This window comes from Saccopteryx leptura, chromosome 5 (genome assembly GCF_036850995.1).
Source record: "Saccopteryx leptura isolate mSacLep1 chromosome 5, mSacLep1_pri_phased_curated, whole genome shotgun sequence".
NCBI lineage: Eukaryota > Metazoa > Chordata > Mammalia > Chiroptera > Emballonuridae > Saccopteryx > Saccopteryx leptura.
This window is the reverse complement of record NC_089507.1, coordinates 92,723,009-92,739,978: the sequence shown is the minus strand read 5'-3', so window position 1 is coordinate 92,739,978 and position 16,970 is coordinate 92,723,009. Positions and strand designations below refer to the sequence as shown.

The 16,970-nt window shown below is 38.2% G+C and overlaps 1 protein-coding gene across 4 annotated transcripts in view; it reads right to left on the bottom strand.

Annotated features, from left to right (window-relative positions):
- SEC24B (SEC24 homolog B, COPII coat complex component) overlaps positions 1 to 16,970 on the bottom strand; it is a 100,406-nt gene that overhangs the window by 49,379 nt on the left and 34,057 nt on the right. For 2 of the 4 annotated variants that reach the window (XM_066384798.1, XM_066384799.1), the window contains exons 3-4: positions 15,788 to 15,961; positions 8,850 to 8,954 (exon numbers count right to left, since the gene is read on the bottom strand). In XM_066384798.1, the coding sequence (XP_066240895.1) occupies positions 8,850 to 8,954; positions 15,788 to 15,961 (279 nt within the window). The remainder of the gene's footprint in view (positions 1 to 8,849; positions 8,955 to 15,787; positions 15,962 to 16,970) is intronic. The other 2 variants (XM_066384800.1, XM_066384801.1) reach the window with 1 other exon arrangement.

Genomic DNA, 16,970 nt, shown 5'->3' with positions numbered 1-16,970 from the left:
GAGCTAAAATTTGAGGAAGGGGACAGAAAATAAGAATAGCTCAGAATCTTTGAAGTTGGGGGAAAGTATCAGGATGGTTTTAAGTTTTTTTAAAAAGATGTAAGCTGATTTCCCTCTGAAAGACAAGCAACAGGAGTAAATGAAGTCCAATGTTCTTAATAGTATTGCTCAACTTTACCCAGACAATTTGAAATTTTATTTCCTCATAACTTGAATAAAACATGGAAAAAGTATAAGTCAAATTCCATCTCCATCATTTATCAGTTGAGAGAAAATGAACAAGAACACCTAACATCTCTGAGCCCCTATTTGTAATGATAGATTTTAAACTAATGCTTACTCCACAGGGCTATTGTTAATACTAAACACATATTAGCCAGACTCAGGAAATGGTCTTCATTTTCTCTCTTCTCTCCTCCTCTCCCTTCAAATAGTGCTACAAATAGGGGAAAAGGAAAAAAAAAAGGCATGGATCTCCTGACCAATAAAGCCAATTATTTTCTTTCGGACTTCAACCAAACATCACTAACATTTATCACTGCTAACCAAATTATTTTCCATTTGTAAAAATGACTTCCTTCTTTTGGTAATGCTATCCTATACTCTCCCTCTTCAATCTTCTGCTAACTTAGCCTAAGAACTAATTTTTCTCAACAGATTATTCTAAAAGCCTCTAGTTTCCATTCATGCTCCAATGAATTCTTTGGTAAGAGATCTTTCTACAGCAAATTTGGCTGTTATTTTTCCATGTAAACTCCTTCAGTGACTCCTCACTACCTTCAAGATAAAATCTAAACACCTTAAAATAAAATACAGTAAATCCTCATTTAACATCATCTATAGCTTCTTTAAGTGAAATGACGTATAATGAAATTAATTTGACCACAGGCTAACTGATATAAAGGAATTAAGTTTCTTCAGTATCTCGTTAACCTAATGACAAAATGATGTTATTCAAGGAGCTGCTGTACAAGGTTCTCAAAGATCTCACCCAGCAATCCTACCCAACCTCATTCAAGTCTTCTGGCCACTGTCCTTTGCAGACTACAGGTCCCAAATTCACTAAAGTTCCCCAAATATGCCATCTTCTCTCAATTTTCTTTCTTTGTTTTAAAAATTATATCTCTCTCCCCAGATCACGCACCTAATTTCAAGTTCTTTTAGATCAGCTTGGGTACCGTCTCCTCACCCCTCAGAGAATCTCCCCTGTCATTCCACCCTACATCAGGTTCCAGATTCTCCTGTATATTGCTATAATTAACATGATTAACATAGGCTCACTGTTATTTTGTTCTATATTCCAAATTACACTGTAAGCTTATTGGGTTTTTAATTCAAGCTTACAATTGGGGAATTATCTAATTATCTGTTTAAACTGGTTGTACAGAACTCAGATATACTTTTTCAGAGAAATAATGAAATACCTGGTACTTATTATCCTGTTAGTTCACAGGCACTTACAAAACCCATAACCATATTACTGATTAAATACTACACAGCTGCAGTAGACTGGAAACAAAGCATTTGCAAATGTTTAGTATTTCAGTTAATTAGCTTTAGGGCTAGCCTAGACATCCAACCACCATTTGAACACCATTTCTATTTGAAAATACCTTTTGAATTCTACTCAAGACTCTGGTAACAAATCCCCTTCCATTTTAGCCCCAATACTCTGCCCGCTCTCATTGTACAGAAAGAAGGAGCTTCCAGCCAGAGCAATCATATAAACAGGACGTTCGCAAACTGGATGTTCGGGTAACAGATACCACCAGCAAATACATTACCACATTTTCTTTTTAATGTATATGAATATCATAAACCCTCAAACGAATACTTTTCTTGATGATCCAGGACCTGGCTTGAATTTATAAAATTTTAAGAACATATTAAATATGTATTAAATTCAATTTAAGATATTTACTTGTTTAAATAATAAAATAGTGCATCCATTGAAGGGAAAAATAGGTTTGGAACCCTTTAAAAAACTCTCTTGGTGCCCAGCCAGGTGGCTCAGTTGCTCAGGCATCGTCCTGACAGGCCCAGGTCTCAGGTTCGATCCCTGACTGGGGCACATACAAGAGTCCACTAATGAAAGCATAAATAAGTGGAACAACAAATCAATGTTTTCTTTTTTTTCCCTCTCTCTCTCTCTCCTTCCCTTCCCCTTACTCTGTCTCAAAAAAAAGAAAAAAAATTATCTTGGGGGGTAGGGCAAAAGGGGCAATATTAGTCAAAGAGTACAATCTTCCAGTCATATTACAAGTTAAATTTGGGGTCTCTAACGGATATCATGGTGATTGTAGTTAGTAATACTGTAGTACTTAATTTTTAAAAAAGAATTCTCTTTGGAAGTTAGAGCTAAGCAGGCCAATACGTCTTGTTACCTACAGAAATTGACTTAACTTGTTCTCTATCAAACTACACTTCCTTTTAACATACCTGAGCAAACCATAAACCTATCATTATCTCTGACATAGTGCCTGGCACCGAAAAATTGCTATTAGCTGGTGTGAAAGTCAAACAAAAACTGACTAGCGCCTGACCAGGTGGTGGCGCAGTGGATAGAGTGTTGGACTGGGATGCGGAGGACCCACGCTCGAGACCCTGAGGTTATCAGCTTGAGTATGGGCTCACTGGTTTGAGCAAAGCTCACCAGCTTGGACCCAAGGTAGCTGGCTCGAGCAAGGGGTTACTCAGTCTGCTGAAGCCCCACGGTCAAGGCACATATGAGAGAGCAATCAATGAACAACTAAGGTGTTGCAACGAAAAACTAATGATTGAATCTTCTCATCTCTCTCTGTTCCTGTCTGTCCCTATCTATATCTCTCTCTGACTCTCTCTCTCTCTGTAAAAACAAAACAAAACTGACTAGCATCTTAAAATTCATTATGAAAAATAGGAAATGTCTTTTTCAACATCACTTATGAAATATAGCATCAAGCTATCAGACATTACCAGAGCCCTGGGAGCGAACTTACTGTTGTTCAGCTTCTTCCCAACCTGAACATCCCCTAGGAAGGTAGCTGGGAGTGTGTACAGCAGGTCTCAGAACATTAGCTGTTTTAGGGATAGAGCTGGTCACAGCCTGGAGTGTGAACTACACTTTGTCTCCCCCACCCCCCCCGCCAATATACTTTATTTCACTTTCCAATTTTTCTTTCACCGCTTATTCTCTTTCACACCCATTTTCCAGTTGTATTTCTTACTATTACAAGTATGACAGTACTTGTCTTCATTACTGGACCTAAAAGGAATCAAAGTTCTACTCTAGCACTGACTGAATGAGTGAATACTTATGGACTGTTCTGAACAGGCTCAAAAAGCAGAGAATTTAAGATAAAACAATTTTCTTTAATTGTTTATTTCAACAATTCTGAATTTTTAAACATTTCCAAAAAATATAAGACTGTCCCTAATACAATATCTTATTTTAGCTTCCAAGTATGAATTTAATGAGGAAAGTTTAAAAAGGAAACCTACTGGTAGCATGTAATTTAGAAAATATAATTATGACTTAATATAAACTTAGAACTGAAATAGTTTTGTACTTGACTACTGGATACACTTGCTGTCAAGGAAACCAAAAGCTTTAATAAGTGAAAAGCTACAATAAGTGTATAGTTACTTTAACTCTAAAAAGGGATGTTACTGATTCCTAAATCTGCTAGCTGTTATTTTATTAATGTTCAATAATTTTTTTCAAAACTGGAGAACAATTTCATATAACCTGAATACACAAAAATCTCATGAATATAGAGGATTAAGTACCACAGAAATGCTTAAAAATTAAAGCACTCCAAATCTCTACTCTATAAAAATCCCTTTATGCATCCATCTGGAACCTTAATAAAAGTGTAATCACTATGTTGTACACCTGAAATATAATATTGTGCGTCAACTGTAACTAAAAAATAAACTTAAAAAAATCTATAAAAAGTTAAAAAAAAATACTTATATGTAATCCCCAAACCAATCCAAGCCACTTTATCGCTTTACATTAAAAAAGATTATTGTAAATGAGTAGGGTTTAAAAAAATAAAACTAAAATTCATTTTAAAGCTAGGTTTTCCTTCCATTTTTCTTTCCTCTACCTCAGTACGTCCCATTATTTTGCAGTCAACAATGACTTTTTTTAAAGAAATCATGAACAGAGAACCAGGATTCTAGCAAAAATGTCCAGTCTTACTATTTTGCTGCATAATAAAGAAGGCACAAGAGGAAGACACTACACACACCATAGAAATAATACAGTAGAAATAATACTATACACTACGTACTGCCATGTGTTCTTTTTCCCTTTCTCCAGAGCTGTGTACTCACTAGGAGATGGAGAAGCCTTCCTTTTCACACCTGTCTACAGAGATTCAGTCTGTATCACCACTGTGCTACTTAGTAGTTGTGTCAGCACACAAATGTTACTTAAATTTAGATCACAGTCAACTCACCTGTGAAATGAAGGCAATTATGTCTGTCTTGCAAGATTGTAGATAAAAATAATTTGATAAAAACATGATCTCAATGTTAATAATTACAGGTAATTTTTTTGTGTATTTATAATTTGCCAGATGCTGTTTTAAGCTCTTTACAAAGAGCTCTTTTCAATCCTCCAAACATCCGTATATAATTGTTACTGTTATTATTCTCTTTTTACATGAGTAAATTGAGACTCAATGAGTTTAAAAAACTTGCCTAAAGTCAAAAGCTGATAAGTGACAAAGATAAGATTTGAATTTAGAAAAACTGACACAAAAACTCAGGCAGATATATGATGTATTTAGTGCTGCAACTGGCATACAATGATGTCTCAAAAATATTAGATATTATTAAAATCTAAATGAGTTAAGAACTCAGGAATTTTTAATTGCAATATATTCAAGAATAAAATGTAGTTAGGTAAACAAAAAAACGTGATAGGAGAAAAGCCATAAATGCTAAATCTTTTTGATTTCCTAATTTTTTTCAGTCTAAGAAAACGGAATTTTCAACAACTGTACCCAATTCTAATTGCAAGGAGAATAAAAGTGGGAGTAATTTAGGCTGACATAACATTATACAAAAATAACACATTTTTTAAATGTGCAAAAGAACTATCATGAGATAAAAACGGTGAGATGTAGCTAGGATTTGAATAATGTGTATATTAAATAATAATAATAATTCAGGGCCTTGGAGGAGTGACCCAGTGGTAGCAATGCATGCACATTATAATCAGATCTTGGTTTCTAAAACACCTTTCTCCACCAGTTTTACCTGGAAAATGGCTCATCAAGGGTTGCAGTAGTATAAGTAAGTACCAGATGAACTAGGAACACCTTATTGAGACCTAAAGTACTTAACTAACTGCTTAAAGATTCATGGGAATGGCCCTGGCTAGCTGGCTCAGTGGAAAGAGCATTAGATCAGTGTGTAGATGTCCAGGGTATGATCCCTGGTCAGGGCACACAAGAAAAGCGACCATCTGCTTCTCTCCCCCTTCTTCTTCCCCTTCTCTCCCTTTCTCCCTCTCACAGCCAGTGGCTCGAATGGTTGGAGCGTTGGCCATGGGTGCTGAAAATAGCTCGATTGTTTCAAGCATCAGCCCAAGACAGGGGTTGCCAGGTGGATAATGATCAAGGCACATGTGGGAGTCTAACTCTGTCTCCCTTCCTCTCACTTAAAAGAAAAAAAAAAGATGCATGGGAACATTTAAAAAGACAGTTTCAAGGAGTTGCCACTGGCCAAGTCCAGGACAAGTTACTATCAAAATAACTAATGACAGTGATGAATTATAACTCACTGCATAAAATAAGAATCCATGAGTCAAATACGAACCCAAAGAAATCAATAAGGGAGAAGAAAAAGCTCTTCTTAATAATAAAAACTCAGCTCATAAATGTAGAAAGAATATTGTAATTAGAAAACCACCAATGAATGCTAAAACTAATGAATGACAGTTTAATAAAGAACAGGGTATTTACATAGTATCAAAGAATCTCCTCACAAATTATTTCTTAATTTCAAGGATGAAAAGCAGGACAAGGCCCTGGCCGGCTGGCTCAGTGGTAGAGCGTCAGCCTGGCGTGCAGGAGTCCGGGGTTCAATTCCCGGCCAGGGCACACAGGAGAAGCGCCCATCTGCTTCTCCACCCCTCCCCCTCTCCTTCCTCTCTGTCTCTCTCTTCCCCTCCCGCAGCCAAGGCTCCATTGGAGCAAAGATGGCTCGGGCGCTGGGAATGGCTCTATGGCCTCTGCCTCAGGCGCTAGAATGGCTCTGGTTGCAACAGAGCTATGCCCCGGATGGGCAGAGCATCGCCCCCTGGTGGGCATGCCTGGTGGATCCCGGTCGGGCGCATGCGGGAGTCTGTCTGACTGCCTCCGTTTCCAACTTCAGAAAAATACTAAAAAAAAAAAGCAGGACAAATTGAAAACCCTGGCAGACACCATCTTAATCAACAGATCAAAGTTAACATCTTTAATATGGGGTCAAATTGACACCATGTGCCTCAGAATGCACTAACACACCACTTCAGTGGAAATTCTGCCCAAAACATATCATTTGAATCTAATTACAAGGCTACATCAGATAAACTCAAACCAAGGGACACTGTACAAAATAACTCGTTTATAGTCTAAAAATTTCAAAGCAAACAAAGAGAAAGAAAGGTTAGGGACTATTCTCTTACAGTCTAAACAGAAATGACAACTAAATTCAATGCATGACACTGGACTGATCCTTGGGCCATTAAAACAGATAAAAAAGCTCTTGTTCAGACAATTGTTCAGGTTTGACTATGGACTTTAGAGAAGATATTACTGCATCAGTGTTCAATGTCCTGATAACTGTATTGTATTTATGTTATGTAAGACATTGTCTTACTCTGTGAATTTACCTACTGAGACAGGCACCTGATAACCGAGGGCCCAAATTTAATTAATAATGAAAGTTTACTGGCCATATGCTAATGGGTTCCTCACGTACTCCATACACTGGAAAGAATCTCAAACTGACCTTTCAGCTTCCCGCACTATTCCCAGCTTGTTGTCAACTACTGTAAGAAAGCATGGTTTCCTCTTTTGACCAATGAACTGAGTGAGACATACCCTGTCCAATCACAACTATGCAAATTATATCCTCATTTCTATTTATATTGACCAATCAGAACTGCATGATTTAACAAGTCAGAATTGTACAGTTTGAAAACCTCATTTACATGAAATGGATCAAAGTGGGAACTGTGAGCAGGAAAATTCTTCAAAAAGGTGACCTCTACTCTGGAGCACAGTTTAGGTTGCTGCTTGAACCTGGTCTTCTGGGCTGCAGCTATTACTGCTCAAACAAATGTTTTTATTTCTTAAAAAAAACATTGTCTTTACAATTAGAAAATACATGCTGAAAATTTTAGGAGCAAAGGTTCATGATATCTCCAACTTATTTTCAATTGATATAGGAAAAACTATATAGATAGATTATAAAGTGGGATAAAAATATCTATTTGGGTAAAATGTATTCAGGTATATGTGAGTTTCATTTATTCTTTACCCAATTTCTCTATAAGACTGAAGTTTATAAGATAAAAATTATAAAAATTTCAGAAAGATAGGTGGGTATTTATATACTGAGAGTAAGAAAAATTACTCCTCATCTGGATCCCTCTATTTTTACCCATCCCAAATCATGCATATAAGGACGTGAAAACTTTAAAAATGCATAGGAAATATCAACTCTCAGTTAAATGAGCTGTTTATAGAGCAAATACTTGCATTCAATAATAAAAAGGAGAATCATGGTCACATATACAATAACTTGGAAAGGCCATCACTTATTCGATCCTTAGGCAGAAAGAAAATAAACAGGCTGCAACACGTAATCACAAGCACAATTTCCTCAACTAGCAAGATGTGAACTACTACATGAAGCAGGAAATAACAACAGATTTTGGACTTTCTAAATATGTAATAAGTGCCAAAAGAACCTCAAGAAAACATTTCCTCTTTCTCTATTATTGTAAAAAATTCTAATGGCTCTTTATTTATTTATTTTTTAATTAAGTGAGAGGCAGGGAGGCAGAGACACAGACTCCTGCATGCACCCCAATCGGGATTCACCTGGCAAATCCTACATGGCAATGCTCTGTCCATCTGGAGCTGCTGGTCCATTGCTAGGCAACCGAACCGTTTCAGCACCTGATGCGAGACCATGGAGCCATCCTCAGTGCCCAAAGCCAAACTGCTCGAACCATTTGAGCCATGGCTGCGGGAAGAGAGAAGAGAGAGAGAGAGAGAGAGAGAGAGAGAGAGAGAAAGAAAGAGAGGGAGAAAGAAAGAGAGGGAGAAAGAAAGAGAAAGAAGCAAGAAAGGGAGGGATGGAGAAGCAGATGGTCGCTTCTCCTGTGTGCTCTGACTGAGAATCAAATCAGGCACCTTAACACACCCGGCCTACACTCTACTGCTGAGCCAACTAGCCAGGGCCCAAAAGGCTCATTTTGATTAGACCAAAGTAGCATGCACAGCAGAAAATAAAACATTACACCTAAAAAGGTGTTAGAACAATCAGCAGTCAAAAGCTTCAGTCAACACTCATTCTTTTGCATGACAAAAGAGGAAATACATTTCTGAAAGAAGAAAGCATTCTATCATGAGAGATGTTATTTAGCAAAATGGTAAAGACGTCTAAAGGAGGAAAAACAAAACAAACAAGCAAAACACCTCATTACATAAGTGACCCCAACCTTTTATAACCTAAACCAAGTAAGTTCATTGAGCTAAATCTGCAAAGAAACTTGTTTATGAGGCTATTAAAGCTGTGGACATTTAAAAAAAAAAAGGCTTGGGTAGGAAAAGATTAAGAACTAGGGTAAAGCTAAAGCAGACCTGCTTCCTCATCCTCCTCCTCCTCTTCCTCATCATCGGAAGTTGATGACAAGGGAGTTGGTGCGGAGCTAGCTTGATTATTAACATATTCACCATACTGCATGCCTGTAAAGTGGAAAGCACAAACACAAGAGTCAAACCAACAGGAAAGATGAGAAATAAAACTTGACATTGCATTAAAAGTGAGAAAGAACTCTGACATTCCAAAGAGCATCCCAGCATGCATATTAATATTAGCAAATTATCAAAACTGAAACTGTTAAAAAAAAAACCTCTAAAAGCAATTTAGTTAAAGCAGCTTTTATAAAAATATAACCAAGTTGGTGTAAGTATAAAAACAGTACCACATATTACACTGATAATATTAACTGACACTGCGATAATAAATCTCTGAAAATTTTACTGAGCTCCATACACGTTTACCTTCTTTAACCTTAGGAGGACCCTTGTGGTATACGTCCTTTGAGACTGTGCATTCTTGGTGAGCAGTGATCATTCTATTGAAATGAATTTACACAGCTTACAACATACAGATACCTGATATGTTCCTTCTGCTAATGCCACCTTGATGGTAACTTAGTTCTCATAACGGAAAAAGAATGACAGTTAAAAAAAAGAACTGTATTCAGCATAGTTCTCTGATACAGTAGATGCTCAAAAATAAAAAGGGGGGAGGAGTTTATTAACTGTGGCTCTACAAGTGTGACAATTACAGAAAAGTGTATTTTCTGAGATGGCCAATCATCTCAGCTTCGGTCTATTGCCTGCATGTGAGTCTGAAGTCGTTGAATGAGTGGTTCTCTCTTAGATACAGCAAGAGAAGACAGACTCTGCAGAAAAGACAAAGCAAGCTGGTAACTGTATAACACTTCCCTTTAAAAATCTGAATGGGCATTTTTATTTAATTAATGTGGTAAAATCAAGACTTCAAAACTAACATCCACAGAAATTTTAAAAGGGAAAAAAAAATAATCTTTTTTTTTTAATTAATGTTAATGGGGTGACATTGATCAATCAGGATACATAGGTTCAGAGAAAACATCTCCAAGTTATTTTGACATTTGATTATGTTGCATACCCATCACCCAAAGTCAAATTGTCTTCCGTCACCTTCTATCTGGTTTTCTTTGTGCCCCTCCTCTCCCCCCAACTCCTCCCTTCCCAAAAATAATCTTAATTAAAAATAAAAATACTTTTTCCCTGTAAGGAAAATTTTATAGCTCAGCTTAATAAAGAAAAACCTAGAATAGTGTGAATTTTCAGGAACATTTCACAATACTGGAAGCACAATGAAGCCTGGCTCACCAAATCACATGGCAGTCCCCTGATGCTTTCACTGTTTTCAGGTGACCTTTTACAGTAGCATGGATAAACATAACTATGTCTATAGTAAGAAAAAAGCCATTAATGAGTAAAATTTGAGCTTACAAAAGTTAAACTGTATGTGAGTGAAGCTGTGTTTATAGTAAAATGATTTTATAGAAAAGAAATTCAAATTTGGTAATGAGAAACAGTATATTTACTCATTGTCTGGCTTTTTATAACCTACTATAAAAACAGAAGTTAATTATATTAGATCTCTGACAGCTAAAATGGACTGCATTTAGTAATTTGGCTTAAAAGATACATGCTACACTTTATTTCTCAGTGGAGTTTATGATACCACTTGCATTCCATGAAAACATTTTCTTGGATAAAAAAATTAAATCAGGCTTTCTGACAAAGAATAAAATTTGTTTCACTGGTTTGAAAATGAGGACTGCCTTTACCAATCAGGTTATATAGAAATACTATCCATAAAATAAATGACCTGACCTAGCCTGACCTGTGGTGGCGCAGTGGATAAAGCATCGACCTGGAATGCTGAGGACATTGGTTTGAAACCCATGGCTTGCCTGGTCAAGGAACATATGGAATTTGATGCTTCCTGCTTCTCCTCCCTTCTCTCTCTCTTTCCCCTCTCTAAAATGAATAAATAAAAATCTAAAAAATAAATAAATGACCTACATCACAGCTTGAAGTTTTGACAAAAATACAATGAAAGGATGTGATAGGATACTGTCAACGGTATGAAATTCACAATATTTTGAATAATTGCCTGCTTCAGTAAAATGAGCACTGAGTTTGGCAGCAGATGATCTATCTGGCTCTGGTCTGTTGGCTCAGTGGTAGAGCATCGGCCCAGCATGTGGATGTCCTGGGTTTGACTCCCAGTCAGGGCACACAGGAGAAGCAACAATCTGCTTCTCTATCCCTCCTTCTGCCCCCTTTTCTGTCTCTCTCGTCTCCTCCCACAGCCATGGCTCAATTGGTTCAAGCAAGTTGGCCCTGGGTGCTGAGGATGGCTAGGTGGAACCTCCACCTCAGGTGCTAAAAACATAGCTTGGCTGTGGAGCAATGGCCTAAAATAGGCAGAGCATTGTTCCATCGGGGGCTTGCCAGGTAGATCCCAGTTGGGGCGCATGTGGGAATCTGTCTCTCTGTCTCCCCTCCATTGCAAAAAAAAAAGATCTGCATTGGGTCTTGCTCCCCCCTCCTTGGGAGTCTGTATATCTTTGGGTAAAATTCCACCTCTCTAAACTGAAATCTCCTCATCTGTAAAAGGAAAATGAAGTATGACATGCCTGCTTCACATGATAAGTGAGAGATAAAAAAGAAAGGTATTTAAAAATTATAAACTGCTGCATTAAGTAACAATGGAAAATAAAATCCAACAAACAAAAATTTCTGACATGTAACTCAGAAAGTTAAAAACTCCAAACAATATTGCTTTAATACAAACCTTCACATATCATTCCTAGCTACATTATGTGAACAATGTTTCTCAGTAATTATATGTGTATGACAATAAAAGCTATGAATGAAATCTAGCTAAAGTTTATCATATTCTAACAATGAATCATGCAACTCAGACACACAAAGCAAGGGTGAGGAGGAAGGAGAGAGATTCAGCTCAATGAAATATATATTTTCTATACTAAAAGTCATGATGTTTGTTATTTTGACTAACTATATACTACTAATAATTGTGTTAGTTATTTAATCCAGTAGAAAAAATGTTACTGCTTAGACTTATGATCATAGATAATAAAACATCTTAAAATGTCGATATATATATAATACCATGTGGCAGAGACGTATGAGATAGACTGATAAAAGAATGTCTAGTTAAAAATATACTATGCTATTATTACATTAAGAGGAGAGGGTGTGACATAAAGAAAAAAAAGGAAACATAAAGTTTCTAAATTTTAAAGAAGGGCTCATTTGGGTAAGTTTTAAAAGGGTAAAGGGAGGTATCTTTCCACTGGATACAAAGAATAATACAACCTCTTTGTTTTAAAATCAACATATGCAATATGTTGAAAATTACATAACTGCAACTTTAAAACTTTTGGTGGAAAATTTTAAATGTCAATCTGAAAAATGTTTAAGTAGTTACAGAGTTTTTTAAAGAAAAAATTTTTAGGAACAAAAATTTGAAGCCTCTCCTCTAAAAACCAGTAAAAAAATGCCTACTCCTTGAAAGAATAACTATATAAGAGTATCACTGAAGTGGGAGAAAAATACTTATCTAGTAGCACTATATTAGTAGTTAAACCAGTCCCACACCACGCCCTATGCAGGCCATGCAATGCAGAACTATAAGAGGCACATTCACACAAATTGTAACTTGCACAACATACACAATTAGCTGTGTACCCCAGACCTATCCAAAGGCAAAGAGGCCAATAAGAAGCCAATCTCCTACTTAAGAAAAAGGAATATTAAATGCTACAATTCAAATATCTCCAGTATTACCTTTGCTGTTACTTATTCAAGCAAGGAGCTATCTTAGGTAAATCAAAGTTTAAAAGCCAACAACAAAAAATTCAGCCTCATTTTAGAGAAAGAGCACAAGAATAGAAAGGTCCAAGTTAAAAATCTTTCACTCTGCTACTTACTAATTTATAATTCGAACAGGTTACCTAAATTTTGTGAATCTCATTTTCTCATCTGTAAAACAGATAATATCTGTATCATAGGATTGATATGAGGACTAAATAAAATAATACACAAAGAATCTGAGACACTGTAAGTGTTCAATAAATGTAGCCCCTTCTCCTCTTGAATCTACTTAGTAAGAAAAAATAGGAAACCTTATTATTTAGTAAGAAAGTGGTTTGCAAAACAATACAGTAAGATAACAGCATGGTATTTAAGTAAAATGGTCAAAAATAAAATATTGTATGATAGGAAAAAAATTAGCTGTGACAATTAAAAGGGTCAAAACAAGCAAGATAACTTGACTAGCAGTGGCACTGTGGATACAGCATTGACCTGGGATGCTGAGGTCCAAGGCTTGAAACCCCGAGGTCACCAGCTTGAGCATGAGCTCATCCAGCATGAGCCCAAGATCACTGGCTTGAAGGGGTCACTGGTTCAGGTGGAGCCCCCAATCAAGGCATGTATGAGAAGCAGTCAATGAACTAAAAAGTGCTGCAACTAGTTGCTTCGCATCTCTCTCCCACCATCACTAAAAAAATAAATAAATAGCCCTGGCCGGTTGGCTCAGCGGTAGAGCGTCGGCCTAGCGTGCGGAGGACCCGGGTTCAATTCCCGGCCAGGGCACACAGGAGGGGCGCCCATTTGCTTCTCCACCCCTCCGCCGCGCTTTCCTCTCTGTCTCTCTCTTCCCCTCCCGCAGCCAAGGCTCCATTGGAGCAAAGATGGCCCGGGCGCTGGGGATGGCTCTGTGGCCTCTGCCTCAGGCGCTAGAGTGGCTCTGGTCGCAACATGGCGACGCCCAGGATGGGCAGAACATCGCCTCCTGGTGGGCAGAGTGTTGCCCCTGGTGGGCGTGCCGGGTGGATCCCGGTCGGGCGCATGCGGGAGTCTGTCTGACTGTCTCTCCCTGTTTCCAGCTTCAGAAAAATGAAAAAAAAAAAATAAAAATTAAATAAATAAATAAATAAAATTTAAGGCCCTGACAGTTGGTTCAGTGGATGGAGCATCGGCCTGGCATGCGTACATCCCGGGTTCAATCCCCAGTCAAGGCACACATGAAGACTTGCCATCTGCTTCTCTTCCCCTTCCCCTCTACCTTCTCTCTCTCCTTCCCTCTCACAGCCAGTGGCTGGACTGCTTCAAGCCCCAGGCGCTGGGGATAGCTCAGCTGATTTGAGCATCAACCTCAGATGGGTGTTGCCAGGTGGATCCCGGTCAGGGTGCATGATGGAGTCTGTCCCTTTATTCCCCGTCCTCTCATTAAAAAAAAAAAAAAAGGCCCTGGCCGGTTGGCTCAGTGGTAGAGCGTCGGCCTGGCGTGTGGAAGTCCCGGGTTCAATTCCCAGCCAGGGCACACAGGAGAGGTGCCCATCTGCTTCTCCACCCCTCCACCCCTCCTTCCTCTCTGTCTCTCTCTTCCCCTCCCGCAGCAGAGGCTCCATTGGAGCAAAAGATGGCCCAGGCGCTGGGCTGGGCTCCTTGGCCTCTGCCTCAGGCGCTAGAGTGGCTCTGGCTGCAGCAGAGCGATGCCCCAGATGGGCAGAGCATCGCCCACAGGGGGTGTGCCAGGTGGATCCCGGTCGGGCGCATGCGGGAGTCTGTCTGACTGCCTCCCGGTTTCCAGCTTCAGAAAAATACAAAAAAAAAAAAAAAAAAGTTTAATGTATAATTTGATCAAATGTTAGAAAGCTTCTGCAGACCACATAAATACCCAGTAGATATAGGCAGTGAAATTAGCCTAAGGATTTATGATGTTTTTTCTGAGTTTCAAAACATAAGCGAGTTCTTCATATTCAAAGTCAGGCTGTCATTACATAGTGAGTGTAACCCCTAAAAATATTACTAATGACTTCTCTGGAAATACAAATTATAAATTTCTAACAACAGTTTTCTCTCATATAATGAAAAATGCAGTATATTAACCTGAAACATCAAGAGATTTGGTATTTTAGCCAGACAGAAAATAATCATGAATACCATCAAAATAAAAGACAATGTGAAACAGGGTCAAAATACACATTTTAGTTGCCTGTCACTTATTTAACACATGGAGAATATTAAACAAACAACCTGTACTGTTTGTCAATGCTGTGAATGTGGAATACAATTTCATTCTGAAAGTGGGTCAAAAGCTACTTCCATTTTATAATGACAAGCTCAGAAATCATCAAATAGGATATAGAAATGCACTAGATAAGGAAATCTTCGGTACTTTATTATAGAAGAAACAATAACCTTTAAAAATAGGAAATAAATGTTCCGCAATAGAGGGATAAATTAGTAAATTATGCTACATTGCCACATCCTGGCCAGATGGCTCAGTGGATAGAGCATCGGTCTGGTGTGCGGACATACCAGGTTCAATCCCTGGTCAGGGCACACATGAGAAGCAACCGTATGCTTCTTTCCCCCTCCCTCTTTCCCTTCTCTCTCTCTTCTCTCTCAGCCAGTGGCTCAACTGGTTCAAGCATTGGCCCTAGGCATTGAAGACAGCTTGGCTGATCTGAGCATCAGCCCCACAGTAGGAGATTGTCAAGTGGATCCCAGTTAAGTTGCATGTGGGAGTCTGTCTCTCTATTTCCCATCCTCTTGCATTAAAAAAACAAGCAAATCAAACAAAAAAACATTGCCACAATAAATTATTAGCCAAAAAATCACTATAAAGACTATGTAGATAGATAAAAAACTGTGAATAATTTAGTAAATGTAAAAGCAAAATACAAAATAGTATTTAAGTCATGATTGCAATTATGTAAATATAAACTCAAAGAAGTCTCATATGCAAGTTTATATATGAGAAAAAAAAGTTGTACTTGAATTGAGATTATAGATTACTTTTTTCACATTTTCTAAAATTTGTTTTGCAATTTGACTTTCAAAAATCACTTATTTTGAATCAGTATATATGTATATGTGTGCTACATATGCAGTGTAACAAATTTCCCCAATACCTTTCTGTTGTAATAGTTCTGATGGTTGTGTGATTGAGGTCACAGGTTCAACGAGGTGATTTGTAGTAGGAGGTGTTCTTACTGATGAGGCTCCTGACACAACAGTGGATACCACTGGGCTGAACTTGGGAGGCTGAACACTTTGCATAACAGGACAGGACAAAGAACCTGCAACTGAAAACAAGAAACGATTTTGTCTACAGCAATAAATGTGAAATACATTAAAACACTAAAAGAATACAGTTCGACCTTGGCTGGTTGCCCCAGTGGACAGAGCATCAGCCTGGTGTATGGATGTCTGAGGTTCAATTCCCAGTCAGGGTACACAAGGAAAACCACCATCTTGATTCTTTCCCTCTCCTTCTCCTCCTTCTCTCCCTCTTCTCCTCCCATAGTCAGTGGTTTGATTGGTTTGAGCAGTCAGCCCTGGGTGCTGAGAATAGCCTGGTTGGTCTGAACACAACAGCTTCAGGCACTAAAAAGAGCTCAGCTGATTCGATCATGGGCCCCAGATAGGGTTTGCCAGGTGGATCTTGGTCAGAGCACATGCGGGAGTCTGTCTCATTACCTCCCCTCCTCTCACTTAAAAAAAAAAAAAAAAAAAAAATTATATATATATATATATATATATATATATATATATATATATATATATATATATATAGTTTGTTTGAGGTTCTTACAGAAACTTCAGTAGCATCCCATTTATCTTATATATCTATATCTAGAAAATAAGGTTTAGGTTAGAGTAATGTGGTATGAAAGGTTCCCTTAATCTCTTCCCTTGAAACTTCCAACAAATTGAACAGCTATAACACAGTGAGAAAACCACACCTGGGTGCATAGCATTCCCTAAAAAGATCTGCATGTGGAATCCACTAAATGTGGGAAGGGTTGAAAAGAGGACGGAAGATAAGATGACCATCAGACTCTGGAAAAGAGAGAAACCTGGATTGTCTGGGGCTTTGTCTGCTGGGGCTCCAAAGAGGGGAGAAACCCAGAGTGACTAGGAATTCTTTGGCTAGGAGGAGTGGAAAGTTTGGGGGGCAGCACGGGAGATACTAAACCAAACCAGCAAAAGAACTCACACTTAGCACAGAGACAAACAAGATGCAAGCCCCAGCCACCCAGATCCCCCGCCTTCCTCATCTGGCAGTATGAGAGTGCAGAGAAATATTCCACA